Source organism: Zeus faber (assembly GCF_960531495.2).
Source record: "Zeus faber genome assembly, chromosome: 12".
Classification (NCBI taxonomy): Eukaryota; Metazoa; Chordata; class Actinopteri; order Zeiformes; family Zeidae; genus Zeus; species Zeus faber.
In genome coordinates this window covers 14,077,932-14,092,546 of record NC_137196.1, presented here as the reverse complement: position 1 = coordinate 14,092,546, position 14,615 = coordinate 14,077,932, and the positions used below count along the sequence as shown (strand labels likewise).

The 14,615-nt window shown below is 46.2% G+C and overlaps 1 protein-coding gene across 1 annotated transcript in view; it reads right to left on the bottom strand.

The window, feature by feature from the left end:
* The window catches only part of LOC307237614 (laminin subunit alpha-3-like), a gene marked incomplete at its 5' end in the record, with an annotated part of 66,422 nt that overhangs the window by 35,444 nt on the left and 16,363 nt on the right, over positions 1-14,615 (bottom strand). The window contains 20 exons of the mRNA XM_080010372.1: positions 599-696; positions 800-908; positions 1,293-1,456; positions 1,596-1,752; positions 2,507-2,610; positions 2,792-2,934; positions 3,322-3,469; positions 4,186-4,342; positions 4,515-4,614; positions 4,760-4,865; positions 6,184-6,236; positions 7,792-7,891; positions 8,737-8,789; positions 9,062-9,199; positions 10,232-10,366; positions 10,445-10,579; positions 10,743-10,877; positions 11,998-12,045; positions 12,254-12,304; positions 13,788-13,919. Coding sequence (XP_079866498.1) covers positions 599-696; positions 800-908; positions 1,293-1,456; positions 1,596-1,752; positions 2,507-2,610; positions 2,792-2,934; positions 3,322-3,469; positions 4,186-4,342; positions 4,515-4,614; positions 4,760-4,865; positions 6,184-6,236; positions 7,792-7,891; positions 8,737-8,789; positions 9,062-9,199; positions 10,232-10,366; positions 10,445-10,579; positions 10,743-10,877; positions 11,998-12,045; positions 12,254-12,304; positions 13,788-13,919 — 2,266 coding nt within the window. The remainder of the gene's footprint in view (positions 1-598; positions 697-799; positions 909-1,292; positions 1,457-1,595; positions 1,753-2,506; positions 2,611-2,791; positions 2,935-3,321; positions 3,470-4,185; positions 4,343-4,514; positions 4,615-4,759; positions 4,866-6,183; positions 6,237-7,791; positions 7,892-8,736; positions 8,790-9,061; positions 9,200-10,231; positions 10,367-10,444; positions 10,580-10,742; positions 10,878-11,997; positions 12,046-12,253; positions 12,305-13,787; positions 13,920-14,615) is intronic.

The window sequence follows — 14,615 nt, the reverse complement described above, 5'->3', positions numbered from 1 at the left end:
CTGAAGAGGGATTCTCCGGCATGGGGAACCCTGGAAGGGGACCAGTCAATTTTTTTTGGACATTTGTTGGTTTGAGGTATGGGAACCCTCTTTCAGAGTCTGTATTTAAGGCTTTTTTTTTCTTTTTTCATTCTCTGCTTGGTGGTGGTGGTGGTGGGGGTAGGCTTCGGCCCGGTATTCTCCCTGGCTTCAGTTTGGTGTCAGGGCATGTGGTGTGGGGATGGTGTGGTTGGAGCAGCCACACCTGACCTGGGTCAAGGTTATTGGGGCCCAGGATCAGTATGGCTGCATACCTGTTGCTCGTTGTTTGGTCGAACAAGCAACAGGTAAAACCCCCATCCCCACACACACTCAGGAGAGGAGCCCTTGTCATGACACCTCTCCATCTGCTTCTGGGCTTATTCCAACTAGCCCACTCTCTACAATAAACTGGTGTGTCTACAGCCCCTGTTGTCTGTGTCTCTGTGCTGAAGGTCCCTGAAAACGCCACTAGGGTGGCGTGTGGTAGGCGAAACTGCCACACTAGGTCAAGGTATTGGAACTGGTATAAATATATAACACCCAGACTAAATAGCTTTGAAACACAGCATGAACCCACCTGTCTTCAGTGAAGCGGCCATGGACGGAAACACAGAGCACTTTGGGTTCAACGTACTCCATTGAAAACTCCTCTGCAGGCACTGCATATATCTTATACTACAGGAGGGATAAAAAACAAATATTTCAACAAAGAGCCCAATCAGCACAACTCATGAGGAATAATAACGAATGACCTTTATCAAACCAGGTGAAACCTCACCAACAAGAATGAGGCCGTGGATGTCTGGAGGAGAAGCTCGGCCTTGTGGTCCAGCTGAAGCAGTGCCACCCGGTTATCGCTGTCCACCACCACACTCCGACAGAGGAAGCTGGGAAAAAAAACACGAACAATGCAAAAATCGTGTTGGAATGGATAATACTCCCAGTTTCATAACCTGTGAGCACTGCTTTCCAAACAAATTACAAATTACAGATTCCATGCAATCCCAACACATGGATAGTGGGAGTAGATGTGTAGACATTTGTATCTAAGGTGTATGGAGTCTAAAGTGATGATTTGGACCACTGTACAAATATAGTTTTGTTAATTTCATTAGTTTTATTACTAAAAGTTGTATTACTTTTTATATATTGAAATCAGGTCCAATTTGCAGCTCTTATTTGCAGAAGTGAGCTGGGTAGCACACGGGGAATAGGTCAGATGGCTTATGAAACCTGATTATCCCGCCTAATACACACTCGGCAGGACTCACCTGTAGGCACAGCTGTATATATTGGCCCTGGCCTGCATCTGGCCATGTGACTGGCCGCTGATAAGCATGTTGATGTTCTGCACGTCGTCCACCTCGCTGGCGTACTCCAGAACGAGGGCATATGGACCGGGATGAGCCACGCGCAAGTTCAGCTGGAGCTGGGACTGCGAAACAAAGTGAATAAAATGGAACTCGACAACTTCCTGGAGTGCTTCTGTCTTGAGTGTTCCTTACACGGGAGTACTATCATATGTACCCCTATGAAGACCTCCATCATGCACACAGGCCTCCAGGCCGCCATACCTGTCTGCCGTTCAGAGAAGCCATCTCGGGGTGATCAGGGGTCGGCCGCCGCACGCGGCTCTGCCTCCTCCTGCGACCTCTGCGGGCGGAGAGTCGGCCCTGGGAGCCCAGCGCCGAGCTGAAGCCGTCCATCGGCACATGCTTATACAACAGACAGCTGAGGGAGAAACACAGGCCCAAACACAGACACAACGTTCAGAGCAACGACAAGAATGGCAAAACACACAAGATGAAACAGGGAGGAGAGCGATTGGCGAGGCTGAACGTGTTATCACCCTTGTTTTGATCTATATACATTCCGTGTTCTGTACGTCAGAGGGATCACCCGGTTGGGGGTTCATTTGCGATAATGACCGGCTGGCTGCACATTATACCTCTCATTACATAGGTATTTACTGAATAAAATAACACATTGAGAAGGAATATTATATTTGAAATGTTTTTACAAATAGCATGCCTAGTTTTATAACTAGTATAATTAGTCTAAGCGTAGCTTATGCTTCCTCTTCTTAGCTTCAGCTGGGAAAAATATTTTTTCCCACAAGTAACAAGTAGTCCACAAGTTGTCCAACAAGCTGTCCACCTTACAAAGAAATTAACCCAACTTATTTAGTGTTATTCATGTGAAATTGAACATATCCGCATTCATCTCTTCAAGATGTCGCTTGTAGCATGTAGGCACCGTGAAATGAGGGACATGAATCCGGGCAGAGAAGCGGTTGCCAGTGACAACGGTCATTATAAACAGACAGCGGCCATTATTCAGAAATAACTGACCACTGATTTCCACTATCAACCAATCAAAATCCAGTATTCCACAGAGCCGTGTAATAAAGTAATATCAGTCAGGGCTGGAATGTTAGTGAACTGTGTAACACTGAAAAAAGAGTTATCGTAAACTTATTTTTTACTTTTTGTCTTTGTTGAAGCTGGATGTGTAACTGCAGGGCTGGGTGATCTTCTCCTGGAGCAGGGGGGCCTCATAGTAATCCCTGGGAAGTAGCACCAAGTAATCCTAAAAAGGGAAAGCGATGCATTGTGATGACTGATGGAGAGCGATCAAAGCCCCATCCACGCGCCCGATCTTCTTCAAGGAACTTTCTTGTCCCACCCTGAATGAAACCACGTCTCCAGCCTGACTCTCAAAGACGGTTCTACTCAGAGGTGAGGACACATAACACCTCATCGACGCTCACCAGCAGGACTCCCGGCGCCCGGATGTGGATGAACCACTTCCCGGGAGTCAGAGCGAAGGGCTCGGCAAAGCCGTCTCCCGGGACGGTGACGAAGGCCGGGGCGGGGCCGGCGGGGAACACCACCTCCTGGCTCTGGTTGGACCCTGTGGGACACCCAGCAACACCACAAAGGGATCAATCCTTTATAACCGCCGTGGGAAATTAGTCAGTAAGCGAAGGGAGAGGTCTGTAAATGATAAGACGATGGAAGTCAGGCTGTATTATCACTGGTCACGCGTAAGTGAGATTGGATTTGGACTAAAAACTCCAACATGGAGGAAGAATCAGGAGTTGGTTTCGGGTTTTTATTGGGGGGCTGATTTTCGCTTTTTAGTAAATGCAAAGTTAGTGTTGGACATATTATAATATTTTTTCTTATTACTTATTCTTAGACATAAAGAAGCATTACATTGCTATTGTGTCACTTTCTGTAGTGTCATGCACTGGACAATAAACTCGGAACTTGATTTGGAGTGTTCCTGTGAACTTACCTGGGTCGGCCCTGATACCGGTGACCTCAACAACACCGGTCACACTGGAGCCGCTGGGGTTAGAGAAACGCAGGACCACGCGGTACAGGGAGGACAAGGTCTGCCGTGCATCATTCACGTCAACATGCACTTTTACCCTGACTTCGCTCTGCAGAGACAGGGGATGAACAGGGTTAAACCGCTCGGGCTTACGGAAAAGCATGGTAGTGGCGGAGCTGGGGGGTGTTCAAAACGATAACACTAAAACGGTTAAAGGGGAAGGTTAGTAACAGTCTGCAAGGGAGCCAGGCGGACACAAGATAATACAGGGTATTGGTCGATAAACTTCCAAAAGCCAAAGAAAAAGCACAGAAAAGCGAAAGTGAAGAGAGCCCCGCACTTACAGTCGCAGCAGGTGTGAAAGCCAGCCTCTTCCACCAGCACGACCCTCGCTCTCACCCGTGCTGCCTCCTTGTGGTGGGGGGCAGTGTAGCGCATTACAATTTGGAAAGGGCCGGGAAAGCCTACAGCGAGTGTTAGGATCACCTCTGGCTGAGAAGAGATAAGATTAGTGCCGCAAGAGCTAGAGTTCATGTTCCCCCCCCTCAAACAAGCCACCACAAAGCACCAATAAGCAGCGTCTCAAGTTGGAATGTCAATAAAGAGGCAGAAGAGAAGAAACTTGGGGCAGTTTTAAAGAGGATGGACACGACTGCTACCAATTAGTGAAATACCAGAAAGGGTCTTCCCATATATGCATTTGGCAACCATTACTGATAATAATAATTCTTTGTCATGGATTAAGCTGGCCAAGCTTGCCATAGGCACCATCATCATTGATTTAAATTCAGGTAAAACACTCTTGAAACTGGATATCTGACTAACCTGCGCTGGGGACAGTACGACGTAACCCCTCCAACTGAATTCTGGGAACTCCTGAGGGTTGTAACCGAAGCGCACCGGCCGTGCGTTTGGAGTGACACCGTCCTCGACTTCAAACTTCAGCTGGTGCAGGTTAGGGAAGTAGTGGCTAGGTGCCGGCCTGATGGATAGATGGATAGATGGATGGATGGATGGATGGATGGATGGATGGATGGAATATTAGAGCTAAAGCATTCATTTCTCACTGTAAATACGGATGCAAAAAGTACATATTTCATCATAAGAAAAAGATGAAGAAAGCCAATGTATTTATGAACTTGGCTGTTCCTTACTCGGTGCAGGCTCGACCCACAATGTTCTTCCGGCAGCGGCACTGTCCGGACACATCGTCACAGGTTCTGCCGAGGGAGCCGCCCACATCGCAATGACAGCCTACGCGGAAAAGGAGATTGAAGGGTAGTTTGAGAATAAAGAATAACTTTAAACTGGAAGTACAAAAGTCACCTTGTCGTCAATTATTGATATATTATTGATCCAGAGTTCTGGGTTCAGCTGGAGACTGGAATGTGTTTCTTACCTTGACAGCCAAAGTAGTTCCTCTTCTGCAGCAGGTAGTGTCCGTCCTTACAAGTGTCACAGCCTTGTCCACAGGCGTTGGGCTTACAGTGGCACTGTCCGTTCTTCTACAGGAAGACCAACGTTGGACATACGTCGACAAATGTGAGGGCACGAAATAGTACACTGTGGGGCGAATTCACAAAAGGATTGCGCGGCTTTTGCGGTGGGCCAAACCGCCGCAAACAACAGAAAAAGCGAGCGTCTAATTTTCAAAGCACCCGGAAACGGTGAAACGCACCGCTAACTGCACTGCCGCGCAAATAGCGTCTCGGCGCGCCGGTGCAATTTGTGCGTCTTTAAATGACGTGTTACGCAGACATTTGGTGCAAAATTGGCCCCTTTCTAAGCAAATGAGCCTCCTTGCAAAGAACATCCAATTCAAAAACACAGGCGCTAATAGCCACACGCAGTTAGAGTGAAGATATTATTGCTGCAGAGACCTGGTGGTAACTGCGTGGACAAAAAATAAATAAAGGCGCCAGTGCCTGTGCAATCAGCAGGGGGGGGTGAGCTGTTTTTATCTACATAGAGAGCGGGGTCCCCTTCCACGGAGGCCGCCATGTTGCACCGTATTCAGTTGGTTGAGATCTGCAACCTCACTGCTGGATGCCACTTAATTCTGCACCTTTAAAATTGATCATTCGTATAACAGGCCTGTGCTGTAGAGCAGTGGCGTAAATTCCACTGACTGGGGGGGAGTCATTATGCATTTGACGCACAGACACACAGATAATTTACTTTGCCAAATGGATAATTGCGATCAGACGCAAAACAAGGGCTAATTGCACTCAGCTGCAAAATTTGAATTGATACGCAATTCATGGTGTTATAAGCAGCCGCAATCTTTGTGAATTCACCCCTGTACTGTATGTATGTTTTATTTTTGATGACTTTAAGTACGTCCCTTTGATATATTTGTGCAGTGTTTCTATAGCATAAAACATAGAAAATACATAATTTATATCAAATTTCTAATTATATTACATTATATTTATCTAAAATATTAATTTATTTACAAAAACAATTATAGATGTATAATATAATGTATAAATGTAATATAATTACATTTATTAACTATTTAGTATTGTATTATTATATATTATAAATATGATATAAATATATAATAATAATAAAAATTACATATTTTTTATATATATTATATATATTCAGTACTTCCATATATACTGTAAATATATTATATAATATATATAAATATATAATATATTTTATGCATTTCTATCTATATACTGTACATTTTAACTTACTCTCTTTTCACCCCCCCCTACATGATATGTAAAAAAAAAACATTCTTATTCATATGTTCCATAATTTTTTTATTTGTCCTTCGTACAAAAGCCAGAAATGACGTGGAGGCAGGCTCACCTGCTGACATTCACCCACTCCACTCAGCGTCCCTTTCAAATCGCACCGACATTCTGGGGACAGGGGCAAGGGAGAAGAGAAGTCAGCGAGTGAGCGAGTGAGTGAGTGAGTGAGTGAGTGAGCGCACGAGTGAGCGAGTGAGTGAGCGGGCGAGTGAGAGTGAGAGAGAGAGATAGAGGGGAGGGGGATGTTGGTATGCGTCTGAACAGGAGCTCCACAGTGAATAAGAGTCTGATTACAGACTTCTCTCCCATCCACGGGTGAGAAAAGGCAGCGGAGCGCCCGGTGCTCCTCAGAAGATCTGCACATCAAAGACCACGGAGGAGCTTCAGCCCTCAGGAGAAGAAAAATAAATAAAAAAGACCGGCCAGAGGTACTCCTGGGATATTAAAAAGCTGTTTTTTTCTTCCTACTTCTACCCCCTGACGGCCTGGCGGTGATAACATTCTTGCCTTCGGCAGCGGGGCTGTAACAGTAGACAGGATTCTGGACAAAGCCCGCGGCTGTTCTCTCACTGGCGGTTAATGGCAGCCAGCTACTCCTCACCTGATTAGTTTTTATCTTTAAGTGGATAACCGCAGTTGTTATTGAGGCAGAAGGGACTAGGGAACGGAGGTACTGCGTTCTCTTATTTTTCTTCAATTATTCCCCTTGCAAGTCTAAACCCCCCCACAGGTCTGGCAACCAGCCAAAGTGAATTTGCCGGTATCACAGGTTTCGCTTCAACCTCCCTCCGAGGGAAAGGAAAGCATACTGTATGGGGCTCTGCTGACAGGGGTGTGTTGACACATCCCCTGGGTACGAGAGGCCAAGACCCATATCAGCACCTCAACAGATTGCTACTGGAGATTGAATACCGGCGAAGCGGAAAAAAAAACAAAAAAAAAACTGGCGGTTCTGCAATTGAGCCGAATATTATTGCCGAGGGGAAATGCTGCCTGGGGCATCTTTGGGGCCAACAAGTTTTCAGATAGGTCATTAGTTTGTGTTGCATTTCTGTGTGAGTTGCGACAAATCCTGTATGCAGGCTGTTTTTCCAAACTCCTTTTCACAAGGAGACTAACGCTCTGTTATAGCGGCCGCGAGCGAGCCGCGCAGCCTGGCGCATTTATAGCGATGGCGCTATGTCGATGGCGATGCCGTGGCGACATGTGCACAAACCACCAGGGGAAACTCAAAGAACTGACTTCCGGCTCTTTGACTTCCGGCTTTTATAACTGGAGCGACGCAAACGTAAGCAGTCTACGAAACCCAGTCTACGAAAACCGACGTGGTGGTTAACATCATGGAGTCGCTCAACCTCGAGGAAGAGGAAATAATCTGTTTATCTGTTTATTATGGAGAAGGCTACGCAGAAGGAGGTGGAAGGGAGTCCAGTTGGTGACGGTAATGCACCTATTGGTGGTTTGCCAACCACCAATAAACACAGAGAAGAAGAACCTGGCGTGCACAGAGTGGACTTCCTAAAACTTGGGAGGTGCACGCCCATGACGTGACAGCATTTATGCCCTGCGCGCCAAACGAGGCTACGGCTGCGGCGACGTTAAACCGGGCTGAAGTCCATTGACGAGATCAGGTAAATGCCTGGGGGTGGTTTTGTTCCCTCACCTGTGCAGCCGTCGGGGTTGGCTGCAGTGAGTTTCCAGTAGAGAGGCTTGCAGCGCTCACAGTGTCTTCCCTCCACGTTCGCCAAGCAGCGGCAAGATCCCTAGAGAGGAAATAAGACACCGAGCACATATCTGATACCTGCTGACTTTACCCAGAGCCAAACTGGAAACCATCCTGCCGCTCAAATGAACTAATCCCGTGCATAAAATCACTTATGGATATGCTGTATTTTTGGCTATTTTCCTTTTTTTGTTGGGAGGGTGGGGGTCTATATCTTTGTATATTTTGCTATCTTTGTATATGAGGTTATTTTTATGCTTTTTATGCTATTTTCAAAGTGTTTTTGTGCCAATTGTCTGTACAGCAATGAGCCAATCTTAACTACAACAAATTCCTCGTATATGAAAATGTGCAGAATAAAATTATTCTGATTCCGGTGAGATTACAGCTGATAATCAACATACCCCAGAATGTTAAATATAGCTGCTGCTAATTGCTGGCAAACGTCACACAGGATGTCTACCAAAGATAAAAACAAAAAACTTCCAGTGGCCCCCCTCGTCCCCATACCAAGGGGCTGCTGCGTCGTCGTGATTGTTTTAAATTCTTCTACAAAATGGAAGGAAGTCGGTTCCCCTTTTTTAAATACAGTTGATTTTTTTTAACTACCAGAAGAAAAAATAAAAATAAATGAAACGGAGAGGAAAAAAAAAAAAACACTTCCTCATCTGATCTGCCAAATGAAGGTTTGGCCGCAACAGCATTTTAACACATATAGGAATGCCAGCGCACATACGTCAACACCCAGGAGCTTGGCACCGGATCGTAGTTAAAAGGACTTGTTGTAACGACTCCTGTTTCCGAGGCCGATAAAAAGCGTGATGAAGGCTTGTAAGTGATCAATATGTTGTAAAATGATTGATAGCACGTGAAAAAGAAGCCTACCGTTTGGGGATCGGTGACCTCTGACCCCGCCGGGTTACACTGGCTTATGGAGGCTGGAAAAAAACAATTCATACAAAATGACCGTATTACACTGGGGTCCGTAATAGTTAAAATAGGCATTACCATTACAGGGCAAGAGCTTTTTAATGAGAAGCTCCTATTTACTTGTAAAGGGTTATATCAATGGCGATATATCTTTATAGTTCCCAGATGACCAAATTTAACCCCGTACCCGATAGATCGCCTGGCATCTACCCTCGCCTGTTAAGATGTCAGAGGCAAAACGTCTGCAGTGGTGGTGTTAATGGGACGGGCGCAGAGCTACCTGAGCATTGTGGGAAGTGGAGTCCTGAGCCGGCACAGCGGTCGCAGTGCTGGCCCACCACACCCAGCAGACACAGACACTGGCCCGACAGGGGGTCGCACAAGGTCCTATAGGAGCCCTGTGGAGAACACTGGCAGGCTGGAGACGGGGAAGAAATGAAATGTAATACAGTACGTGAGAATTAGGCTCAGGGGGCCTGGGATGCAATGAAACTGTGTTGCTCTTTCCAAAATTAGATTTTTATATGTAGTTTCCTTGTTCTAACTTAAAGGACAGCTTTGCTTCTTTTTTTTTTTTTAAACCCAAGCCTTATTCTAATGTTGGTTCCCATCATTTATAACTGTTTATGGCACAACCCCGCTGAACGCTTTTCCTAAGAAACTTATGAGAAAAGTATCACTCTGCTGCAGATTCTCACCGTGCTTAAATGCAGACCAATGTGACCACGCTAACGTAAGAGACTAGAAACAGGACGTTGCACCGCTTCCAACTGGCAACCTGCTGTAGTCGTTATACAGTACTTTGGATGTACTACAGCAAATCTAGAAAAAAAAACAGTACCATCACATTTCCTTTAAGTTAAAACATGTAAAAAAAAAACCTCAATGACATGTGAGATTTAATGTGTTTTGTAGCCTTAAAACTTTGCTCCATTCTTTTGGACTGCATTTAAGTAAGAGGCTGCAGCAGAGCGGTGAGTTTCTCAACAGTAAAGCGTTCAGCGAGGTTGTGCAATGAACAGCTCCAAATGATGAGAACCAACATTTTAATGAGGCCTGGTTTGAAAAATAGCAAAGCTGTCCTTTAACAGATGGGTACCAGAATGCAACTGATTCCCAGTGGGCGAAGCTTGGAAGTGACATTTCCTCTACGGAGCAGCAGCGACAGCAAGGCCAGATTTAACTCTGTAGACTCTGTGAACTGTCATATTTTGTGGAATATTTAGAATAACTCAGTGTGGATGACAAATTTGAGCTTTTTAAGGAGACCCTAACCCTGGGAGAATGAGGATGTTCTGCTCTGTGGAGTCATGAGAACAGGCCACGACCATGCAGGGGAACAGCCAGTACTGTATCTATTTTTTTCCAAGAGCAACGAAAGGAGCAAGGGAGTTCATTTAGGTCACTGTGGTAGTTACACAGGGTGGAAAGTCGGGATAAAACCACTCACCAGCACAGTCAGGGTACCCGTAGTAACCTGGAGCACACTGGTCGCACTTCTGTCCGGCGTAGTTTGTGAGGCAGTGACACTGGCCACTCGAAGTGCAGGCGCGGTCCGCCACACCGGCCCCATCACAGCGGCACGCTGGGGGATGGAGGTTGAGACTCAATGCTTGAAATCTCTCAAAGTCAATAAGTAGAAAGTCGGGATAAAACCACTCACCAGCACAGTCAGGGTACCTGTAGTACCCTGGAGCGCACCGGTCGCACTGGTGTCCGGCGTAGTTTGCGAGGCAGTGACACTGGCCACTCGAAGTGCAGGCGCGGTCCGCCACACCGGCCCCATCACAGCGGCACGCTGGGGGATGGAGGTTGAGACTCAATGCTTGAAATCGCTCAAAGACAATAAGATTAGGGACACGTCTTCATGGAAAAAAGACAATCTTTCTTCTGCGATCTTTCGGACAAGTTGTCCTATTGTGCAAATATGCTGTGTGGATGCCAGCGTACGGCTCTCTCACCCCGGCAGTTTGGAAAGGAGTGGTATCCGGGGAGGCAGCGGTCGCACCGCTCACCCTCCACCCCCGGGCGGCAGAGGCAGCGCCCCGTCGCGTCGCACACCTCGTGCACTGATCCGCGGGCGTCACAAACGCACTCTGCACACAGCGGCGGGAGAAAGGCAGAAACCGTTTAGACGACAAAAAACAATCCCCATTTAACACGGGTGGATATTCAACTGAGATACTCCGTCGTGGCTCTAAAAAAGCCCGCCTTGAAAGTGATTCAGAGCGTTGTCCCCAAAACTGACAAATATCCCCGCTGGTTTTACTCTACTCCTATTGTTGCATTATCCTGCGGCTGTGCTGCCTGTGAATAGACTTGGCACCAGAACAGCTACCACAAAATACTGCCATACCCTACTTCGCCCCTCAGCAGTTGCTTTTTCAGAGGCTATTGATAAAATTCCTTCTTACTCAGCGCAGGGGGGTTGGGACACTCGGTGTGCCATTGTGAGACCAGTAATAAAACCTAAAACAGCCAGCGAAAAGATCTCAGCGTCGACAAGAATCTCTTGTAAAATAAAATGGCTCCCTTCTAATCAGGATGTTCCCCAAACCAATCCCCCGGCTTTAGGGAAAGCAGAACAGGGAAGGGGAATTTGGGATGGGACCTATGCGCCTATAAATAGGTTTGAATCTCCCAACAATCCCAACTGACTATGGCTACCCATGAGAGCACGGCAAGCCCTCTGACTTCCCCATGGATCCCCTGATGATTTCACACAATCCAAACGTTTTCGCTGGACAGTTGCAGACGGCAAGTTACGGCCGCCAACGTTTCCTTTCTTCCTGTTGGGCCCCTAACCATCCCCAACCCAACATCCGGGCGGTTTTGTTTTCATTTGATACGATTATGACCAGGTCCGGCCGAAACAGTCCGGTTCGACTTCACAATCCGCTTTTTTTAAACCCGCCGAGGCCTGCCAACAAACTCTTACCCTCTCAACTCAAGATAAGCGCCATTAGTCTCAACCTTGCCTTAAAAGGTTCTTTTCAGGCTCTCCTAAACAAACTCCCTCTATCTGCGAGTGAATGTGATTCAGACTGACTCACGCAGGGAGTCAAGCACTGGCGTCAGTTTATGGGGGAGTTTTATCCGAGCCTTTCTGAGATAGAGGAGTGACAAATGGATAAGACCTTAGGAAAGCTGTTAGCATAGCATAGCCTTGTAATCACCCTGAGAGGAGCATAATGAAAGTAGCGTATTAACACTCACGCTGACAGCTGGCTGTTCCAAAATAACCCGGGGGGCACGCAGTGGGCTCTGCAGAGAGAACCAGAGAGAGAGAGAGAGGGGAGGGGAGCGAGGGGATGGCGGTTGGAGAGTTGGAAGAAAAAGCCGGAGGAAGATCGAGGGTTAAATGGTTGTTATTAAATTTGATTCTTTATTATAACATATAAGCTTTATACAATATATTTCTCTTATTGTGAATTGTGTTGAGACCTTACATCACCCGGTTTACTGAACTTACCGACAATATGACCGGCAGGGGAACCAGTGGTGGTCTGGTATGAGGGGTATCCTGAATTACAATATACAGTTAATACATAAAGTCAGGTCCACACACAAAGACCTATGCTAAGGATAGAACAACTTTGTTAACGGTATCAAGAATTAGCTCAAATGACATATTACTTCAATGTGTAATGTAAGCGAAACCGACCGAGGAAGTGTGATGCAACTGTAAATGCAAATAACGGAAAGATACAGAAATTAGAAAGAAAGACAAACACATTTACAATATACTTTCAGTTTGTATGATATTGTAGGGCAAACCTGCTCAAACAGAACACAGATTTGTTGCTTTTTCCGCGTCCTGAAACTGCACTTAAGTGCCGGGAGTATTGCAGTAAATGATTTGTGTCAAACTTCAAGTTCAAGTTCAAGTTCAGGTTCAAGAGATTATTTGTCACATACATAACTTCTGTTTGGGGAAAGAAAAGCGTGAGTACATGTCATGAGGCCCTTATTAGGAGTCCCCAACACACTCTGATGATGCCCCGTGTGGAGGACTTAGTGCAACCACACCTGTCTTGGGTCTAGGTAATTGGGCCCTGGATCAGAGGTGGCTGCACTCCCGTTGCTGGTCAGAGCAATCAACAAGCAACAGGTAAATCACCGTCCACACACACACATACACAGACACACAAACGAGGAGAGCCTCCGTCATGACAGTTTTCATCTGCTCCCGGCTTGTTACACCTTGCCACTTTCTACCATAAACTGGTGTGTTTGCAACATCTCTGCCTGCGTCTCCCTGTCGGTGGGGACCTGAAAACGCCAGTTGGTTGGCGTGTGGCAGGCTGAACTGCCACAGAGGACTTGCGGAAACTGAATTCCATAACATTGTGTGGGAAAAAGGGTGATTGCTGCGACACGTCTGGGGCGACGCCCCAGCGAGGCCCGTGTCAGTCAAAGACTCCCAGACTGACAAGACCGAACACCGACGGCGCTTTAAATGATGAAAAGACGAGGTTGATCCACCTTGCAACGAATAAGCCTATAGGTCGTGGAAAATCTGCTTTCTGGAATGCACAGTTAGGTTTACTGACAACCCAGCAAGCTACAGTATACTGTATTATTGCAACATCCGTCTCTTTGCTCCACGGCTTGCAACAGTAACTAGATATAGCACTTCTTTCTCCTCAAACTGTAGAAGTCCTTCCGGGGACAACGGAGACAACAGCGATATTCTGGGGTTTTTTCAAAACACAGTTGTTAGGGCAGTGGGGTAAACTGAAATAGCATCAAAGTGAAACCGAGCTTCCTCCGTGTCTCAAAGCAGGATTTCCTCAAACAAGTTAAGAAACTTCATCAAGTTTCCTCTCTCAGGCGTGGTTGAAACAGTGTGTCGCAGACGCAGTGTGTTTGAGCGCCCGCGACCACACACACACCCACATCCAACAAAGTTCTATTTTTAAAGGCACGTTCACAGGGTGGATCAATAGTTCAGCCATGATTAACTCATGATCTGATATGAGAGGTTTACGCTGAGCTCCACTCACGGATACACTGGGGGTAACCGTAGTAACCGTCGGAGCAGCGAGCGCAGCCCTCTCCGCTGAAGCCCGGTCTGCAGACGCAGCGGCCAGAGCCCATCTCACAGCCGGCCGTCGTCCTGCCGTCACACCTACAGGCTGGTATTACAGAAATAAATTTTTAGTGAAAATACACAAATATACAACTTTCCGTATTCCCAGTGACACCTGTGTGTCAAGAGAACACACAATTGTTGATAACATTTACTCGGGGCTGTCAAACGATTAAAATAATTAATCGCGATTAATCGTATATTTGTGTAGTCAATCGCGTTTAATCGCAGTTTGTTCATTCACTCAACTTTGAATCTAAAGAGAGATTTTTCTCAGAAGCTTAGAACTACGGATGGTTCAAAGGATCAAATTAGGAAAATGCGTTAGTAGCATAAAAATAACTTACAGCACTAAAAATGTATCATTTTAGCGCATTATTAATGTGTAGACAATGAGTGACGGCTGCTGTACATTAACGGTCTGGGTGCTATCTGTATCCGAATCAGACCCGGAGCAGATTCAGATTGACAGAAATAGATTATTCGATCACATTCCACTTAACTGTGGCATGTAGAGACTTGTCTCACTCATCATGTTGCTTCTGGCAAGATACATGCATTTTGACCCAAAATGGTTGAAACACAACGCTATTCACGCTCACCCAAAGGAAAAAGGTGAATATGAAAAAACACATAGTGACATTTCAGAAACGTCTGCTCTACTGTCCAACCTGATTGAATATTTTGAGTGACTGGATGAGCCCCGTAACGGTGGTCGGGTGAAGCGATCGAAATAATACAA